Here is a 19,364-nt window from a genome sequence, read left to right on the forward strand (position 1 = left end):
CTGGGTAGTGGCGAGGATTAAAAAAACCCCTTTTAAATGTAAAAAAAGAAAGTTCAAATCTTCTTGAAAGCACACCGGCTGCTTTTTGCTGTGGACGGGGGAGATTTGGTGCACCCGGCTCGATCCCGAATGAGAGAAACAAGCTCTTCTTTGGGGTGAGAAGGGGGAAAGGCGAGCGGCGACGCGTGCGAGAAGTGAAACCCGCGTTTGGGAAGTAGAAAGACGCTGCAATTATCATTTGTTGCCGTGATAATTAACAAAGCGCCGCCGTTTAAAGCGCCTTCCCCGGGATGGGATGGAAAAGCCTGCGTGGGGATCGAGCGGGGCACCCACGGGTGCTCTGCCCCGCACGCCGTGCCGCCCTGGGGTGCTGTCGGGTCCCGCTGCACACGCGTGCGCGCCCGCTTTGCACGCGGATCTGCCCACTGCGCGAGCGCCCTTTGCACACCCGGGCGCCCTCTGCACGCCGGCACGTGCCCGCTGCACACGCGTGTCTCGCGCCGGGCGCTGCACAAACCCCGCGCTGCGGGGCGGGGGGGGGAAAGGCGGGAGGGCGGCAGGCGCAGCCCCGCGCATGCGCGCCGCGCCCCCCACCACGGTGGCAGCGGCCGTCGGCACGGCGCAAGCCCGCCCCTTAGCGACGGCGCGGGCGAGCCAATAGCGGGCGGGGAAGGGGGGTGATTGGCAGGCGCGGGGGCGGGGCGGGGGCGGTGCGGCCACGCCCCCTCCCGGCGCGGTCTCCTCACGGCGGCGGCGGCGGCTCCATTTTCTCCCGCTCCCGCAGCGCCCGGTTCGCCTGAGCCCCGGCCGGCGGAGAGAGAGACCCCGAGAGACGCTCCCCCCCCGGCGCCCCGTGCTTCCCTTCCCCCCGCGCCGCCATGAATGAGGAGTACGACGTGATCGTGCTGGGCACCGGCCTCACGGTGAGGAGGAGCCGTCGCCGGGCTGGGCCTCGGGCCTGCCCAGAGCGGCCGCCGCCCTGACGGGCCCCCCCCCCGGCTTTACCTCCTGCCTGCGGCTGCTCCCCCCTCCCCATCCTTCCCCCCGGGAGCTGATCCCGCTCCACCCCGGGCTCCGGTGTCTTTTTGCCCATTTATCACCTGATTATCGGGGAGGACACCGGGAGTCTGCGCCCCGCCAGCCTCGGGTACCCGGCTCCTGGTTCCCTCCACCGGGGGCTCTTCCCGGATTTCTCACCCCGCTCGGACCTTGCGGGTCGTTTCCTTCACCTGTCACCACCGTATCCCCTCCCTCTCTCAACCCCGGGGCCTGGGTTCCTGCTTCCCCCTTCAAATATTACCATGGGGTGATGGGGGCTGGTCTTTCTCCCCCCTGGAGACACCTGGGTCCTTTCCCCCATCTCTCATTTAATTATCATCTCATCCTCCATCACTCCCCGCCCCGCTCACCCACCTGACTTCTTGCCCCCCATCCCAACCCCCCCCCCCGGGCTCCCTTTTGCTTTTTATCTCATTATAACAATCCCCCGTGTTTGGCTGCGTGTCCGCCCCATCCCCACCCCCGGGGACCTCCCCAGCGCCCCACGGGGCCGGTCCCAGCCCCGGGGCGGCCCCCGGTCCCCGGCGCTGCCCGTGGGAGGCCCCAGGAAATGCGGTTGTTTAGCGTTGGGAGGGCGGGGGACGACGGACAATAAAACGCTAACGGGGATTTATCGCTTCATTATTATTTTTTTTTATAATTTTTATTTTATTTTTCCCCTTTCCCCCCTTAACCCGGAGGTGGCTGCAGGTCCATCCAGCCGTGCCCAGAGCCCAAGCCCGGCTTAGGGTGGATCCAGACCTGGTTCTATTCCCCCCCCACCTCCCCGCTCCGCCTTTGCAGCCTCTTCATCCAGCCCTGACTGCAGCAGGAGGGGGATGGGAAGGCGGGCGAGCCCTGCACGCCTGTCAAATTTGTCTGATTTCCACCCCCCCTTAAAAAAAAAAAAAAAAATTATCCTTTTCATTGTTGCTTCATCTTGGTCATCCCTGAGGAAATCTGACAGCTGATGGGGTGCGGCAGAGGGAGGGGGATGAGCCGTGCTGGGGCTTTGTCCTATTGTGGAGGATGCAGCTTGTGCTGCAGGCTGCCGAGGAGGGGGAAAAAAAAAAAAAAAAAAAAAATGGCAGCGCTGCTGCTGCCCGTGAGGTTTGCTGGTGGGGGGGCATTTCTTCTGGTTCCTTCCTTCGAACTGGGAGCCACCGGCAGCTTATCCGCTGTGGGTTTATTAGGGGCTGGAGGGTGGATTGCAGGTTAGAAATAAGAGGCATTGTTTGAAGAAGAGGGGAAGAAAATCCAATATGGTGGAGAGAGGGAGGTTTTTCCTTGCTGTTAAATAGCCTTTCCTGCTTTTGTTCGCTCCTGTTAATGGGGAGATGCTTAGACAAAGTGATATCTTTGGGGCTGCCTGTGAGGGATTTCCCCCCACTTCCCCTATCGCTGATAATTTTAAATAGAAATACACGAGCTTCCTACTGTGGCTTTGACGCTGTGATTGACGCGGCGGCGAAGGCGCCGTGGCTGCTGACACCGGGCACGGCTGCTTCGGGCAGATCTGGTTTATCATACTCCCCCCCACCTTGTTTTGAGTATGGGAATAATGGTAACAAAACCCAGGATGTGGCACAAAGAAAATGTGCCAAAGCGTGGGAGCGTCTGCCGGAGGGTAAACCCAACTTTCCTGGTTGCTTTAATTCCTTTCTCTAAAGGCTCGTCCTTTGAGGTAGCAGGAATGACTTAGGAGGCAAAAGCTTCTTCCATTTGATAGGGAAAGCTGCAGTCTGGCCTAAAACCTCTCTCAGGCTTAGCAAAGCAGGGAAATGGACTTTTGGGGAGGCGAAATATAATGAGCTTCTAGGGAAGGGGCCTCCAATAGATCTGCGCTCCATTAAAATGTTAATTTATGCTTTAGAGTGAGCTGTGGTATCAAGTTGGTAAGCACGGTGCTTAATCTCAAGCTGACAAATGCCAGTGTAAATTTGACAAAAAGCCTCTTGTGAAATCACTTTTAAGACAAGCGAATGCTAATGATCAGCAGTTGAGTTAAAAGGAATAAATTACAGCCGTATTTTAAGCTATGCTGACCAAATTTCGGAGCCTGAGAGCATGCAGGAGGGTTTATTTGGCTTCTGATGTGCGGGATTTGACCTCTGAAATACCAATTAGAACAGGATGGACTTAACTCAATTCAGGTGGAAAAGCAAGTGGATGGAAAACAGAGGTCTTGGTGCAGCCAGGATGTTCCTTATCCCAAAATGCAGAGTTTTGACTCAGCCATTGAGGCTGGTGAGTTTTGTGGGAGCAGAGCCTGGTTTAGTCTGGACTGCAGGACTTTTTCTGCAGATGAGGCATCAAACTGGAAGCTTGAAGGTTTTGCTCCTCCAACTTTGCCCTGGTTCTTCCTGAGGAAAAGGAACTGGAAAACATGTTGTGTAAACATGTTTGGTTGTTTCTTTCCTTTTCCAAAGAGCCTTGAACTGTCATGAAACTTCTGCTGATGTTTTCAACTATCCTTTCCTTAAATCCAGCCTTTGCAGAAATGGATTATACTGTTGGAGACCCATCAGGCAACTGTAGTAGCTCCGTGAGTTTGTGTCCCTTTGAAAAGCCTGAATTGCACCTCAAGTACCAATCTTGATGCTGTCTGAACAAAACAGAGATTAACTCGGGGTCCAGTTTCTTACATATTTGAGCGTTTTGCCTCTTGGGCTACATGTTGGGTTGTGCCCGTCTTGCGTCTTGTCCCATGAGAGTTACCAGCTGATTTGTCCCAGCTGTTCATCTGGAGGGTTTTTTCTTTCTCTTTTCGAAGCAGAAATTCAGTTGTTGGTTTAAACAGAAAAAAATAAATGGTCAGAGCCTTTATAAAGGAACCGCAAATATATCTGTTGTGGTGGTTGTTCTGGTTGTGTCCACAGCGCCACCGCTGTGTGAGTGCATAAGTGTGTGCATAAATTCCACTTTTGATAGATCTGAGAGCACAACATTAATATTTCAGGTGCTGATCTCCTCTTCAACCAGTAATGAAAAGCTTAGGCAGCTAGACTAGGATTACCGGCACTAAAATATTTTAACTTTTTCCCCTTATGTACGCAGGTGGGAGACCCTGTTGTGATGCCAAACTTGTATAGATGTCTTAGCAGTATGGGGAAAAGATAATTCCAGCACATTTTAAAATCCTGAATTACTGCTGATCTGACAGCCTCAAACTTAACACGAGGTTTAATTAACTTTCATTATTTTCCTCCTGATCTCACTCTGTCTTGAGGTGGTTCTGGTAGCACGAGAGCTCGTAGGTCATCCAGGTACCACAGGTACAGGAGGTGCTGGTGGAAATGGCTTCTCCAAGTTGTCCAAGTCTTAAATAGCTTTAAGATCCTTGGCTTAGGCTTGTTACGTGCGTCGTGCTTTGCAGATTAAGCAGCATCTTTCTCCAGACCTACCGCACAAACTCGTTTTTAATCTGGCGCGGCAATCGGCAGGCTGGAGAACACCTAGTGTGTTTATTTTCAGACTTGTCTTTTCAGCTCACCTCCGTTTCCACCTCTGTGATCTGGAAAAGGACTCGGTGCTCCCTCACCGGGATGTTCAGAGTGGGTTGTTGTGCCCTCTGACACCCGTTCATTATCTCCTCTCTGTGCTGCAGACAACGTGGGTTATTTGACATGAATATTTGGTGTAATTAGACTGTCTTGTTTAGCCCCAGTAGATGAATAACATGTTCCTGCTGGATTTTCACTCATTGCGGTGTGTTGAACTAAGCTTCTTACCTGCCAGCTGCCTCACCGTGTTAAAGCCGTATAAATCCATCACAAAGATGCAGATTCACTTTCCGTAGGAGCAGAGCAGCCAAACTCCGCTTCAGGAGGTATTTAATCATGTAGGCAAAGGCCTCAGTGCTTGAAAAGCCTAAGTAAAGAACGTCAAAGTGACTGCGAGGACCAAATGATGTTTCACTGTCCCTTGCATCATCCCCTGGTAGCTGAGGGCATTACTCAAGCTCAATGAGTAATTTTTTTTTTGTAGTTTTTGTGGTTAAGCAGAGCTTTTAGTCTTGCTCGTTGGAGTCTGGCATGGTAGACGTAGCCAACATGTATTAGAGGTGGAATAGCCTGGGCAATCTAATGAGCTGTGTGTAACTTTCTGCTCGCCATGGCCTGGTCCTTCCAAGAAAGAGCTCTTGCTGTGCCAGAACCCCTTGAAAAGGATTTTGCTAAATGTTTTGTGCAGAATCCTCCTCTTGGTGCTGTTAGATGGCCTGATGCCGGCTCAAGTTTCCATCGGTCTGTCTGAGCCTTTCTGAACTGCTGCCCTACTTGGAGAAAATCCATGTCAACCTACTTGCTGCCCTCTGTTCCTGAAGGCTTCTGTGTGCAGAAGATCCGTTTGGGAGCAGCTCGTGCAAGCGAGGGAAGAGCTGATGGTCTTCAGCAAGCATGGAAACATCACTACCTCAGACTTACCCCTTACTCCTGGGGTTTTTTTATGGATTCGTATGAAATGTGCTGTCTCTATGTTTCTGAAGCACGTTGCTATCCAGTTCTGCACTCTCTGGCCATTTGAAGCGGCTGAGCGATGCTGCAGACGACATCGATCGCTCTAAGACTTGCTCTGTCATTCATTCGGGAGCCCATTGTAACCTGAACTGGCTGAAGCGGTGGATCATAGTGACTATAATTTGCCCAAAGATTGTGTTCGACTCCGGCTGGACACCTGGAGCTTTCCCTGCTGTGTCTTGGTGCCCTTTCTGCCATCAGCAGCTGCTCAGTTGTACCCGTTTGTGCAGGGTCGGCGTTTACAATTCAGAAAGCCGCAGATTTGAACTCTTGACGCTTCTCCTTTTTTATTTGCAGTCTAAACTCCTGCCAGCCCTTCTCTCATTGGTACAGCCTGTTTGTTTTCCTCGCTCCCTGACCCAAATGACATAATGACACGTCGAGCGGTTCCTTGATGCCCGTGGACGGGTATAGCCAGCAGTCAGCCAGAGCTGCCATTGAAAGGAACTGATGAGCTGGGAGGATAAATCTATTGTACAGGGGTTTTTTGTGTTTTATGACCCTGCTGTTGCCTCATCGGCTGCGAAGGGAAGCGACGGCAAAAGGCTCATGTGGGATTTCAACACTTCGGGGCTCTGCAGGAGCCTGGGTGACATAACGAATGTGTTAAACGAGCAGTGGATAAAATAGTATCGTAATATCTCCACCTTGATCCCCATATTGGTGTTTAATGGGTATGAAATAAGATGGAAAAGGTACTTTATCTTCTGCTGGTACCCAAATTCGCTCTGGAGGATGCTGGCAATTTGGGCAGGCAACCTGTTGAAGGGATACGCGCTCCCTGGGAAGTGATGGGTGAGCTGTTCTGAGAAAATAGAGCAACAAATGCTTTGAAGTCGCCTTAAATGGAGGAAGGAAATCAGCTGACATCTGGAGCAAAGAATGTAGCTTTCTGCAGCTTTTACTGTAACTTCATCCTTCCAATTGATACTTATTTTGTTTTGAAATCCTTGTTGGCTTCCTCATGGCTCAGCTCCAGTGTGGACGCTGGCAGAGCTGGTGATCCAGGGGTTTGGAAGATCTTCCAGGGGGAGTAAAACCACCGGGTAGAGCAAAGAGTCAACCGGAGTCCTTGTGTCGAGCTCTGTGAAGTTTGGTTTAACTGAGGAGGGCACACTGGCTTGTGGTGATGGACTCTGTGTGATAGTCCCATATTGCATGTGGTAAATCATTAACGTTTTAACCGACACCGTAAAAGCCACCTGGACTTTCACTTGTGCAGTTACCCGGCGTTGTAGGGCTCATGGCACCCTCAAGTAGTGTTGTAACTCAGGGTTTGGTGCAGCTGCGTCTGCTGGAAGGGTCTCCTCTTGTTTCAGCCTGTTCAGAAAATGTGGAGGGGTCTTGTAGGGCACTAGGGATCTGGAAGGAGCAGCTGACGGATTGTGGAGAGGTTTTGCGGGAAGTGCTGCGCCTAATCCTGCTCGCTGTCCACATGATGACCATGAAGCCTTGGAATTGCCTGCGACCAAAGGGATCAGACTTGGAGCAGCCTGTTCTTGCTGTGCACCAGGCAGGCAGCTCCAGCTTTGCTCTTCGCGGCCTCGGCTGAATTCTCATGCCGTCCCGGTGGGTACTGGGCTGGCCAGTGTGGCCACTCTCTCCCAGCATGAAAGATCTGCCTGTGGCCACCTGAAAGCACGAGAACAGCAAGTCCTCATGCCAGCGATCCCTCCCAGTGCTCCTACAGATGTTGAGACCCTATGGAACAAAATAACCCCTCCTGAGAGCTGCCTGTACTGTGGGTTGGTCTTTGGCTGGTGAAGATGATTTTAAAAGCTTCCTTTGAGGATTTACCCAAGTTAGGATTTGCAGGTCACGTAAACAATATACGATAGGAGGCTTTTTATGTTCTAACTGTGGCTTGGTTGAGTGCACTAACCGATAAACCTCTGTTGGCCAGTGTTGCTGTAATGTAGTTTGCAATAACCCTACTACACTCTTACTACTGCTTTCCACCTTCCTAAGCGGGGAAGTGACCCAGGGGGAGAGTCCTGAGCGCTCCGTGGAGTGAAGTGCGTCTGGAGTAAACACGAAGGATCTTGCGGAGATGCAGATCTCAAGCTGCTGGTTTGGGAATGAACAGCTCCTCCGCTCCTGAGCTTCCAGATGTGCAACGGTGGCATGTGGGGTTTTACAGACCGAATGAAAAATAACACAAGATGTAGCTGGGACCTACAAATTAGATAATGTTGACGGTGAATGGGAAGCAAATTTCAGATGTAATTCTGCCTTTGGAGAGAGCTGAGACAGAGCAGGAAAGATCAGTAAAATCTCCACGATATGCAGTCCTAAGTGTGCAAAAATATTCACGTTTTTGTTAAGCTCTTTGGCTTCCGAATGCCAGAGCCGGTGACCGGGTTAGTTGCAAAGTTGTGTTTTAATTGGGATTTAGCCGTGCGAGTCCTTAACTGGTTCTGCAAGCTCCAACTTGTGTCCCTCTGTGATTAGTCTCAGCTTCTTGGTGCTGCATTTAGCAGCTGATCTGCTGCTCAAAGTACTCTCGGTGTTTTTAATCTCAGTGGGTACACAGCAAGGATAGCGAAATATCTACTGAGATGATGAAGCTCCCAAATAGCTTAATTTATTCTTTATGCTGTCTCTGTCCCCTTAAGAGGAGCTGTTGACTCTGTTGCGTGTCCTAGTGTGGCAAATATCAAAGATTAAAGCTTTGAGGAGACTCCCAGGAGTCCTTTAATGTTTTATGCTGCTGGTGTCACCCATAAATGAGGGTGCTGTGAACATCCTTAATTTGATGATAGGTGGTTTAGGAGTATAGATTTTCCTAATCTAGCCCAAATACATGAACTTCCCAGGGAAGCCCTGATAGGTGGTAGTTTTGTAGTTAAAACATCTTGGTTGGCTTTCCCAGAGCAGAAACCAAACCTCGTAAGGGGTTAATCTATCTTGAAGAGAAGTCTTACAGCATGCATGTCTTAATTTTGGTGTGAGGCAACTGGTGTATTTGTTTTCAAAGGACTGTGCAGGTCCCTTCAAATCCAGGCGTGCAGCGGGTTGTCTGAACCTGTTCTTTGAGGGAGCAGCGTTAGGAAAAAATGGAAGGACGCTTAAATACAACTAACACGTTCCTTTCTCGTTTCTTCTCTCCGTAGGAATGCATCCTCTCCGGGATCATGTCAGTGAATGGAAAGAAAGTCCTTCACATGGATCGCAATTCTTACTACGGAGGGGAAAGCGCATCCATTACACCTCTGGAGGATGTAAGTATGGGGGGGCTGACACCCCTTATCGTGTCCTCCCCAGGCGCGTAAAAGAGGCTTTATTTTGAGTTATCCTAGGGGTGGATTTAAAGTAATTACTCCTAAGGGTTTCCTTTGAGTAAGAATGTTTTATAGCACTTCCACACCAGATAACAACGGCAGAGAAACCAGTGTGCATGTTTATACTTGGTAGATAACACTTGTTTTCTGGAATTTCCAGCTGAGATTGAAAATCTGAGCAGTTGTTCAGAGGCAGAACGTTGCCCGAACAAATAACTCTCTGTGCCTTGACGTTATGCTTGGTCCTCGGTCTAATAATAATAATAAATGCCACCTCCTCTGCTTACTGCTTGCACCCCATGATTGCGTACCCCTAAAGCCATTAGTGTGGCTGATTAATTAGTCAGGAATCGCTGCGCTCCTTGCTGCTTAATTGGGTTGAACATTTATATTGGAGAATCTGATTTAAGCATACGGAGGAACCTGCCCTCTCCTGAAGGAGGCATTTTTGATCAGATTACCTTTAGCTCTGTTAAACAGTATTTCGGTTCAGCAGGTCATAAATTCCCAAGCTTTAAGCCTTGGAAGAAGAAAAGCTGGATGAGAATTTACTGGATGTGCATCACATATTGCATTTAAAATCAAGCTTGAGCTAAAACACTGGCCAAAATTTGCTGTGAAGAGCTTGTGTTCAGCTGGGGAGATGTGGGGGTGGAAAGTGTGTACATGTGTGGGAGAAATTATACCCACAGATACTTCCTCTGCTATAATAAGTTCTGTATTCTCTCCGAAGCTCTACAAAAGGTTTAATCTACCAGGAACTCCACCAGAATCTATGGGGCGAGGAAGAGACTGGAACGTGGACCTAATTCCGAAATTCCTTATGGCGAACGGTAAGCAATGCTGAGCTCCTAAATCTGCCTTGTAAGCATAGCCCGGGCTTGTGTTCGGTGCCGTAACGAATAAAGAGCTCTTCGTTTAGCCCTTCGTTTAGCTCTTCATGAACTTGTTGGAGCATTAATCAAAGCTGATCTGCCCGTGTTTATGCCAGAAGCTCCACAGCTTTTGCTCTGTGACTCGTTTTACTTGTGAACCTCTCAGATTGGGAAGGTGGCTCCAGCAATGGTATGTCTGGAAGGTTTGAACAGCCATTTTCCAGCATCCTCCTCTTAAAATATTTGCATTCCTAGCCATGAATTTGTGCACTGTTATTCTTCCATGGCTTAGGAAGAAACAGTTGATTCCATGGTGACCGTTAATCCCCATTGTTCCTATTTTATGGCTTGTAGAGTCTGTCATCCCTTACTGATGCTACAAATCCTCATTCTTTATGTGTTCTAGTACTGGGACAGGTCTTCTGGACCAAAGCCACTGCCGGCGAGGTGGTTATCTGGGGGGTTCAGCCTGGAGAACAGGAGGCTGAGGGGAGACCTTCTCACTTTCTACAACTACCTGAAAGGAGGTTGTAGCACGGAGGGTGTTGGTCTCTTCTCCCAAGGAACAAGTGCCAGAATGAGAGGAAACGGCCTCAAGTTGCGCCAGGGGAGGTTGAGGTTGGATCTTGGGAACAATTTCTTCCCCAAAGGGCTGTGGGGCATTGGAACAGGCTGCCCAGGGCAGTGCTGGAGTCACCATCCCTGGAGGGGTTGAGCAGATGCGGAGATGAGGTTCTTGGGGACATGGGGTAGTGCCAGGGCTGGGTTAACGGTTGGACTCGATGATCTTGAGGGTCTTTTCCAACTGAAACGATACCATGATCATGCCAACAAGTTCAGGGCCACTCATTTTGCCAAGTACCACCCACTTGCTACTGGAATCTCTTGTCCCATTGTGCAGTGCCAGTCTTGCTCGAGGTTAGTACAGTGGAAGTCTTGATAAATTCCAATTAAGATTTGGTTACTATATCCTCATCTTACTCTCAGCTTGCACAGGTGTTGTGGTGCATTTCTAGGGGACATCATTCCTCCGGGGATGTGACAGTGGAGGGGACAGGTCAGGGGACATGCTGTACTTTGCTCAGAGGACTGATGGAAATCGCAGGAGTGACAAGGAAGCTGTTAATCTCTGGTAAAAAAAAGCCTTAAAACTGCCTCATAATGCACTAGTGAGTATCTGCGACAACCTGTATGTTACACAAAGGTGTAAGAGCTGTGTAGGTTGAGCATGGTGCTGCCATTGAAGGGTTTTGAGAAGCACTGTCCTCTTGGCTTCTGCTTGACTTGTGCCAAACCTCCTTTTCAGGTCAGTTGGTAAAGATGCTGCTCTACACAGAAGTTACTCGCTACTTAGACTTCAAGGTGATCGAGGGGAGCTTCGTCTACAAGGGAGGCAAGATCTACAAAGTTCCTTCCACCGAGGCAGAAGCTTTGGCATCCAGTGAGTAGTTTCACCTTCCTGTTTCCTTTCACCTTGCTTTGTTTCCTCCTGAGCCTCCTGTTTTTAAACAAAGACAAGACAGGTCTTTGCCACCTGCCTCTCGGGATATTTTGTGCTCACGTGGAGAAGCAAATCTTGATGCTCCTCACGTGGTGCTGTGTGTAGACTCCGTCTCAGTAACAAGCTGTGCTTAGCAGAGGAGTCTTCTACATCTCATTTGACTTCAAACGCCACTTGCAGGGTGAGTCTGGGGCTTCCTGAGCCTTGAGTTACTGTTTTCTTAGTGCTTTCCAATGGAGCTGCCCAAGCTGCATGTCCTATGGCTCATCTCATGAGAAGCTGACGGTGTTTTACTTCCTTCTGAGGTTACATTTTGGGCTGATGCGCCCAGCTCTGCCATAAATATTTAACATCGGGTCCTTGTTGGGTGTAATTTTTATGTGTCAAAATGTCGCGTTTGTCAGCAGGCAAATTGGAACAAATAATTCTGACATGTGGCACCTGGCTCAAATCTTAATTGGTGTCTTAGATGTCACTCTTCAGATAAAACAACTGATCATTCATAGTAGTGAAATGTGTTAGGAGCTGGCAGAGGGCAGCCTGTTAGCTTCAGATGTGGGATGTATGTAATATAATCTCGGAAAAGTCTCGTGATAACGTGATTCCTGCAAATAGGGCTCCTGGTGTGTAGCTTGTCTGTACTTTGGAGCCTCCCTCTCGGCGGACATTGCTGTTTGCTGTGAAGTAACCGGTCGTCCCTTCAATTTTGGCCACGTTGTTCTCTTAAATAGTCTCTTAAGAGACTCATAGTGGCAGAAGTAGGAGGTGCCTCTGGTGCTGTCTCTGCCTTTGTCTTCCAGCAAGCCCAGTCTTGCTTCTCCAATCTGTAGAAAATTAAAACACATAAATGGTGCCTTGGCCGATCTCGCGTTTGAAGTTTTGACCCTCGCAGCACTTGTCTGGTTCCTTGGGGAGGCTGCAGGAGAGCCCAGTGTGGTAGATACCAAATGCAGAGCTCTGCTTAGGGAAGCTCAGGTTACACCCGATCAAGTGGAAACTGTTCTCCAGGCTTTCTTGCATCTGGGAGTAGCTGGCAGGAACTCGGCCTCCAGCCACGCCGTAGAAAAAACTGGCCGTACCGCCTCTTGAGATCTGGTACACCAGGACAGCTGCCTGTGGGGACCGACTTGGCAGATGTTTGTGTGTCTTCTGCCTGAACAGAAGAGCCCTGGTTAGTCCTCAAGGCCAAACTCCACGTTATAAGCCAGCGTGTGGCCAAGAGGCCACCAGCATCCTGGCTGGTACCAGCACTGGTGTGGCCAGCAGGCCCAGGGCAGTGACCGTCCTGTGCTGGGCACTGGGGAGGCCAAACCTCCAATCCTGGGGGCAGTTTGGGGCCCCTCACGCCAAGAAAGGCCTTGAGGTGCTGGAGCGAGTTGAGAGAAGGGAGCAGAGCTGGGGAAGGGGCTGGAGCACAAGTGTGATGGGAGCGGCTGAGGGAGCTGGGGGTTCAGCCTGGAGAACAGGAGCTGAGGGGAGACCTTCTGATCTCTGACCTGCCTGAAAGGAGCTCGGAGCCAGGGGGGGTCGGGCTCTGCTCCCCAGGAACAAGCGCCAGGACCAGAGGAAACGGCCTCAAGTTGCACCAGGGGAGGTTGAGGTTGGATCTGGGGAATAATTTCTTCCCCAAAGGGCTGTGGGGCATTGGAACAGGCTGCCCAGGGCAGTGCTGGAGTCACCATCCCTGGAGGGGTTGAACAGATGCGGAGATGAGGTTCTCAGGGACATGGGGTAGTGCCAGGGCTGGGTTAATGGCTGGACTTGATGATCTTAAACATCTTTTCCAACCAAACCAATTCTATGATTCTATGTTTGAAATACTCAGCAGTTCTTTCCTGCTTTTGATTCTCTATGGCGATGGAAAAGCCATTTAGTAGCCATGTGAGTTCTGACAAAACACCTCATTTTTAGGCTTAATGGGCTTGTTTGAAAAACGCCGGTTCAGGAAATTCCTAGTGTATGTCGCCAACTTTGATGAGAACGACTCTCGAACTCTCGAAGGCGTCGATCCCAAGAAAACCACCATGCGCGACGTGTACAAGAAGTTCGACCTGGGGCAAGATGTTATTGATTTCACGGGCCATGCCCTCGCGCTCTACAGGACTGATGAGTAAGTGAGGGTTCAGTTGCTCCCCAGTATCAGGTGGGGTGCTGGGTACTTAGAGCACCAACCTCGCAAATTGATTGTAGGATGTTTTGCAAAGTGTGTCTGTCCCCGAGTGCTGTGTGAGTCCTAAAATACAGGGCCCTCTGCACATGGGATATTTAAATGTTGTGGGTTCCTGGGGTTAATGAGACATCTCCTTCCTGAATAAAACCCCCTGGTGACACTAAGTGCTTCTAAAAGGGAACTTCCAGGGAAATAATCACCAGGAACAGCTGGAGGGTGGGGAAGGAAACTTCACGGGAAGCAAATGTTTTGCTCTCTGAGTATATTCTGCTTTAAGTTTTAATTTGTGAAACTTCACAAATTGTGTATCTGCCCTCTGCAGCTATTTAGATCAACCCTGCCAAGAAACGATCAACAGGATTAAGCTCTACAGCGAGTCGCTGGCTCGATACGGGAAGAGCCCGTACCTGTATCCCCTCTATGGCCTTGGAGAGCTGCCCCAGGGATTCGCAAGGTGAGAATTTAGTTTTTGGACTCCACTTCTCAACCCTGCTGGGGATCGAATGCGTTGGAGTCAGTGCTCAGGCTTCCAGAACGTGATGCTGCTTAAAAATACTGCAGTCATTAATGGTTCTGTTGCTGTCTTAATCAAGAAGTGGTTCCTCCATGTGAGATTCCTTCTCTTTGGGCTTATTTACTGCAATTCCTGTTAGTGCCGGTAATTCTGGATTTGTTCAGAGATAGTTTGCAGCATGTCGTCTATCCAAGAAGTTGGATTTGCCAACATGGTGTTGCCGGCAGCACTTCTTAAACTGTGGGACTGTCTGGGTTGCACTGGGCAGATTCTTTCTAGCTGGATGTAATCGCAGCAATAATGTAAAATTCCAGCTGATGCCTTGTGGAAGGAACAGCAAATGGCATCTGCTGCCTAGATATTTAATTTTGAAGATGTTTTAGTCTTAATGTGTGGTTTGACCAAGGGGAACAGTTACAAGAGGCTGTTAAAAACCAAATGCGCATGGGTGGAACATGCTGAAGTGGCTTTGCTCTTGCAGGCTAAGCGCTATATACGGAGGCACCTACATGCTGAACAAGCCCATCGAAGAGATTGTGATAGAAAATGGCAAAGTGGTTGGTGTGAAGTCCGAAGGGGAGGTACGTTACCTTCGGAGTCTTTCCTTACTCCATATCTTGCCTCTCAAAATTGAGGTTATTGGTCATGGATCTGAAGAAATAACAGTAGGAAAAACCCTCATCAGAGCCCCAGGAGCAAAAGCGCTTGGCCATCGCTGCTTTTCTCTGTGCAAAAAGGCTGAGCATTGAAGCCTTGGGACAGTTTTGGGCCCCTCAGGCCAAGAAAGGCCTTGAGGTGCTGGAGCAAGTTGAGAGAAGGGAACGGAGCTGGGGAAGGGGCTGGAACACAAGTGTGATGGGAGCTGCTGAGGGAGCTGGGGGTTCAGCTGGAGAACAGGAGCTGAGGGGAGACCTTCTGATCTCTGAACTGCCTGAAAGGAGCTTGGAGCCACGGGGGGTCGGGCTCTGCTCCCCAGGCACAAGCGCCAGGAGCAGAGGAAACGGCCTCAAGTTGCGCCAGGGGAGGTTGAGGTTGGATCTGGGGAACAATTTCTTCCCCAAAGGGCTGTGGGGCATTGGAACAGGCTGCCCAGGGCAGTGCTGGAGTCACCATCCCTGGAGGGGTTGGACAGACGGACATGAGGTTCTCAGGGACATGGGGTAGTGCCAGGGCTGGGTTAATGGCTGGACTAGATGATCTTAAACATCTTTTCCAACCAAAATGATGCTATGATTCTATAAAAAACTTGTTAATATTCTCATAGCAAGGAGTACAGTACAGCAGTCATACTCCACGTTGGAATTAAGTCTTCATGGGGTGTCAGTGTTGTCTACTGAATAAATCGGGCAGGTTAAACTGGAAAAGAGCTGCTTGCTTCTGTGTAACCCGGGTATGGAACCAGCTCTGCCCTTGACATTGAGCAGTAGCTGCTGAGGCAGCTGGCACGTGGCATTTCTGCAGCTTCTTCTCAACCTGGTGATATAAAACCAGCAAGAGTGCTGCGATCTGCTCGGGCGCTATAAATGTGCTCCTAGCTTTGCAGAACAGTTTAGCACTTGCTGGGGAAATGTATGTTCTGAGTGGGGATGGCGCATCCTGGCCGGCAGCAGAGGTGATAATCCATCTTACACAGTGATGTGCCCAGGCGCAGGCTGCCTGGAGCCTTCAAGTTGGTCAAATATTAAAATATTACTGTAAAAAATAAATTCTAACGCAAATTCTTACCTGTTTGGTTCAGCTTTGACTGAAGCAAGTTACGGTCCTAGACTGGTAGGACTGGGATGTGTAGCTGTTAGAGATTAACGAAGACGTGATCGATCACACAGCTCTGCATAGTCTTTTAAGAGTAACGCACTGAGATTTGGGTTGTCCATGCTGAAATGTGCTGCTGACGGTGAAATAAGAACCTGGTGCAGGAATAATCACCTCAAACAGCTCTTTAGTTTTTCCTGAAATCATCTGGTTCCTCGTCTCCATGCGGTGGTCACTCGAGGTCTGTGTCTCTGCAGGTCGCTCGCTGCAAACAGCTCATCTGCGACCCCAGCTACGTCTCGGACCGCGTCACGAAGGTCGGCCAAGTGATTCGGGTAATCTGCATCTTGAGCCACCCCATCAAGAATACAAACGATGCCAACTCGTGCCAGATCATCATTCCACAGAATCAGGTCAACCGAAAATCAGGTGCGTGGAGAGTGGGGATGCCAGGGTGTGCTGGGCTCTGATAAACCACCTGCTGGAGCGAGTTGAGAGAAGGGAATGGAGCTGGTGAGGGGCTGGAGCACAAGTGTGATGGGAGCGGCTGAGGGAGCTGGGGGTTCAGCTGGAGAACAGGAGCTGAGGGGAGACCTTCTGATCTCTGACCTGCCTGAAAGGAGCTTGGAGCCAGGGGGGGTCGGGCTCTGCTCCCCAGGAACAAGCGCCAGGACCAGAGGAAACAGAATCACAGAATGTCAGGGATTGGAAGGGACCTCGAAAGCTCATCCAGTCCAATCCCCCCGCCGGAGCAGGAACACCCAGATGAGGTTACACAGGAAGATGTCCAGGCAGGTTGGAATGTCTGCAGAGAAGGAGACTCCACAACCTCCCTGGGCAGCCTGGTCCAGGTTCTGTGACACTCACCATGAAGAAGTTTCTTCTCATGTTTAAGTGGAACCTCTTGTGTTCCAGTTTGCACCCACTGCCCCTTGTCCTGTCACTGGTTGTCACTGAGAAGAGCCTGGCTGCATCCTCCTGACACTCACCCTTTACATATTTATAACCATGAATGAGGTCACCCCTCAGTCTCCTCTTCTCCAAGCTCAAGAGCCCCAGCTCCTCAGCCTTTCCTCACCCGGGAGATGCTCCACTCCCTTCAGCATCTTCATGGCCTCAAGTTGCACCAGGGGAGGTTGAGGTTGGATCTTGGGAACAATTTCTTCCCCAAAGGGCTGTGGGGCATTGGAACAGGCTGCCCAGGGCAGTGCTGGAGTCACCATCCCTGGAGGGGTTGGACAGATGTGGTTGGACTCGGTGATCTTAAAGGTTTTTTCCAACCAAAATAATTCTATGATAAATGGCCTTGCACCAAACACACGCTGCAATATTCCAGAGAGATGTGAACAAAATAGGGAATTTCACTTGGTGCTGCTCCTTCAGCCCTTATGTCCTGCCCAGAAACCCCTCGGCCCTCAGCCAGGCCGGGCTGTAGTTCAGAGCAGTGGTGGGGGAGGCAGGAGAGTTTGGGGTGCCGTGGTTGTGAAGTTGTGCAGGACCCCCCGAAGGAAGTTCCCAACCTGGGAGAGGCGGCTGAGGAGCCCAGGGGCGCTCTGGGAGGGTGGCGAGGGCTGCGTGGAAGAGGCGAAACGCTTCCTTGCCTCGGACAGAGCGCTGGGCAGATTCCCCGCTGGATTCCGGGAGCTCTTGTAGCCCCAGGAAACTGAATTTTGGGGAGCTCACAGGGCTGCTGGTGGCCAGACCCATTAGCCAAGAGCCCAAGAGCACGCAGGACTGCAGAGCAAGCTCGGAACTCTCTTATGCGCGGCCCTAAACAAGATGACAAGGTACAAAGCGTCAGGGGAGCAGGAAGAGGTGCAGGAGCGTGCGAGTTAGAGGTTTTTGGTCAGAGATAGGCCTGACCCCCGCTGTTGGCACATCCTGACCTGCCGCCATGACGTTCATTCCCCAGATATCTACGTCTGCATGATCTCCTCTGCACACAACGTGGCAGCGCAGGGGAAGTACATCGCCATCGCCAGCACCACCGTGGAAACCGCCGACCCGGAGAAGGAAATCAAACCGGCTTTGGACCTTTTGGAGCCCATCGAGCAGAAGTAAGTCCTGGACCAGCCTCCTTCTGCGAGCGCTTGGGCCCGAGGTGTGAAGGCAGAGAGGATCCGAAGGCCGTTCGGCTGCACAGAGATGTTAAAGCTCCACATTTTACGCATTGGGCAGAGCGACACCCTTTAATTCAGGCATTTTTGCACCCATTGCGATGCTCTAAAACCATCCTCAAACTTTTATATTTTCTCTTTCCAGGTTCGTTAGCATCAGCGACCTGTTCGCACCGACCGACTTGGGAACCGAAAGCCAGGTGAGTTAAGCGCCCAGCTCGTGTTTTGAGACGGGGAGGAGAGAGGCCGGACGCTAAACCAGCTGCTTCTCCTTCCAGATCTTCATCTCTCGCACCTACGACGCCACCACCCACTTTGAGACGACGTGCGATGACATCAAAGATATTTATAAGAGGATGATGGGATCAGAGTTCGACTTCGAAGAGATGAAACGCAAGAAGAATGATATCTACGGGGAGGAGGAGCAGCAGTAATGAGAATCTCTAATTAGGAGAAATTTAAATCGGCTAATATGAATATATAAGGAACTTAATGAACACTGTATGAAATTCAATATTGTAAGGCCTGCTTTTGTAATCCCATCTCTGAGAGATCGAAGAGTACTGCACTGGTAATGTTCCCCTTTTGGATATCATGTGTTAATTATTTCATTCTAGTAGGGCTGCTGTCCAGAATCTGGCTAATTACTGACTGATTTAACGACTAACCTCGTAAAGCGAAAGGCAGACTGAACTTTTTTTTTTTTTTTTTTATTTTGTTGCGGACGTAGACGTTGGTGCAGATTTGAAATAACTCATTGACAGCTGTGTCTTACCTTGTCTTTTTAATCATTCGTAAACATCCTTCACAATTATGTGCTTCTTGGTGAGCTCTAGTAGATGTGACGGTTGTCACTCAAAAACCTGATTATCAAGGAAAATAGAAAACAACCTGAGCACTCCATTATTGTGGACAGCATCCCTAAAAGTCTCTTCCCATCAATCTTAACTCTGTGGCAAGTTGTATTTTGGGACAGAGCCCACATCTATTGTAGCAGCAAATGTCAGCTTTAGTTCTGGGCACAGAACTTAACCCTCCACTTAAGCTTCTCAAACTGTTTACATCGGTTGGGACACAGCTGTGCCTAAGGCTCCTTTGTGTTTTAATCTTAATAAAAATTGAGAGAAAACAAAATTACAGAGCAGGCAAGATGTGGAAGTATTTTTCTGTGGCCTCGGTGACTTCTTGGATGGACCAAAACGGCGCTGCGGTATCGACATGACGGAGCCTCGTGCTTCTCCTTGTCTCCCGAAGGCTCCAGATGATTTCTGTACTGCGAAGTAAAGCCAAATTCTGGAAAACCAGCCCTGTGCTCTGGTCTGATTCACTTCAGGTGGAGGAGCAGCGGCTCCTTTGCCGGGATCCCTTGGATCTCTGCATGCCAGGGTTGATACAGGAGCGGGGCAGAAAATTTTCTAGGAGAAAAAAAAAGGCTCAGAATTTTTTGGCCTTCCAGCTCCTGCTGCCTTTGGCAGGGGAGAAGATGCAGCAGCACAAAACCTCTTGCTGCATCTTAAACTCAGCCACCTACAGCCAGAAATAGCACTTGCTTGAAGGCGTGGTAAATAATTCTTGCCTTTAAGGCCCTTCTGCAGTGCA

At 50.1% G+C, this 19,364-nt stretch overlaps 1 protein-coding gene across 1 annotated transcript; it reads left to right on the forward strand.

The window, feature by feature from the left end:
• The first annotated feature begins 721 nt into the window (after positions 1-721).
• Positions 722-18,902, forward strand: GDI2 (GDP dissociation inhibitor 2). The gene is made up of 11 exons (XM_065638999.1): positions 722-923; positions 8,669-8,776; positions 9,570-9,669; positions 11,018-11,152; positions 13,124-13,322; positions 13,705-13,836; positions 14,378-14,477; positions 15,906-16,077; positions 17,561-17,705; positions 17,911-17,965; positions 18,044-18,902. Exons 1-11 carry the CDS (start codon positions 879-881, stop codon positions 18,197-18,199), a joined length of 1,347 nt encoding a protein of 448 aa, XP_065495071.1. The 5' UTR covers positions 722-878; the 3' UTR covers positions 18,200-18,902.
• Positions 18,903-19,364: the final 462 nt, after the last annotated feature.

This window comes from Caloenas nicobarica, chromosome 1 (genome assembly GCF_036013445.1).
Source record: "Caloenas nicobarica isolate bCalNic1 chromosome 1, bCalNic1.hap1, whole genome shotgun sequence".
Classification (NCBI taxonomy): domain Eukaryota; kingdom Metazoa; phylum Chordata; class Aves; order Columbiformes; family Columbidae; genus Caloenas; species Caloenas nicobarica.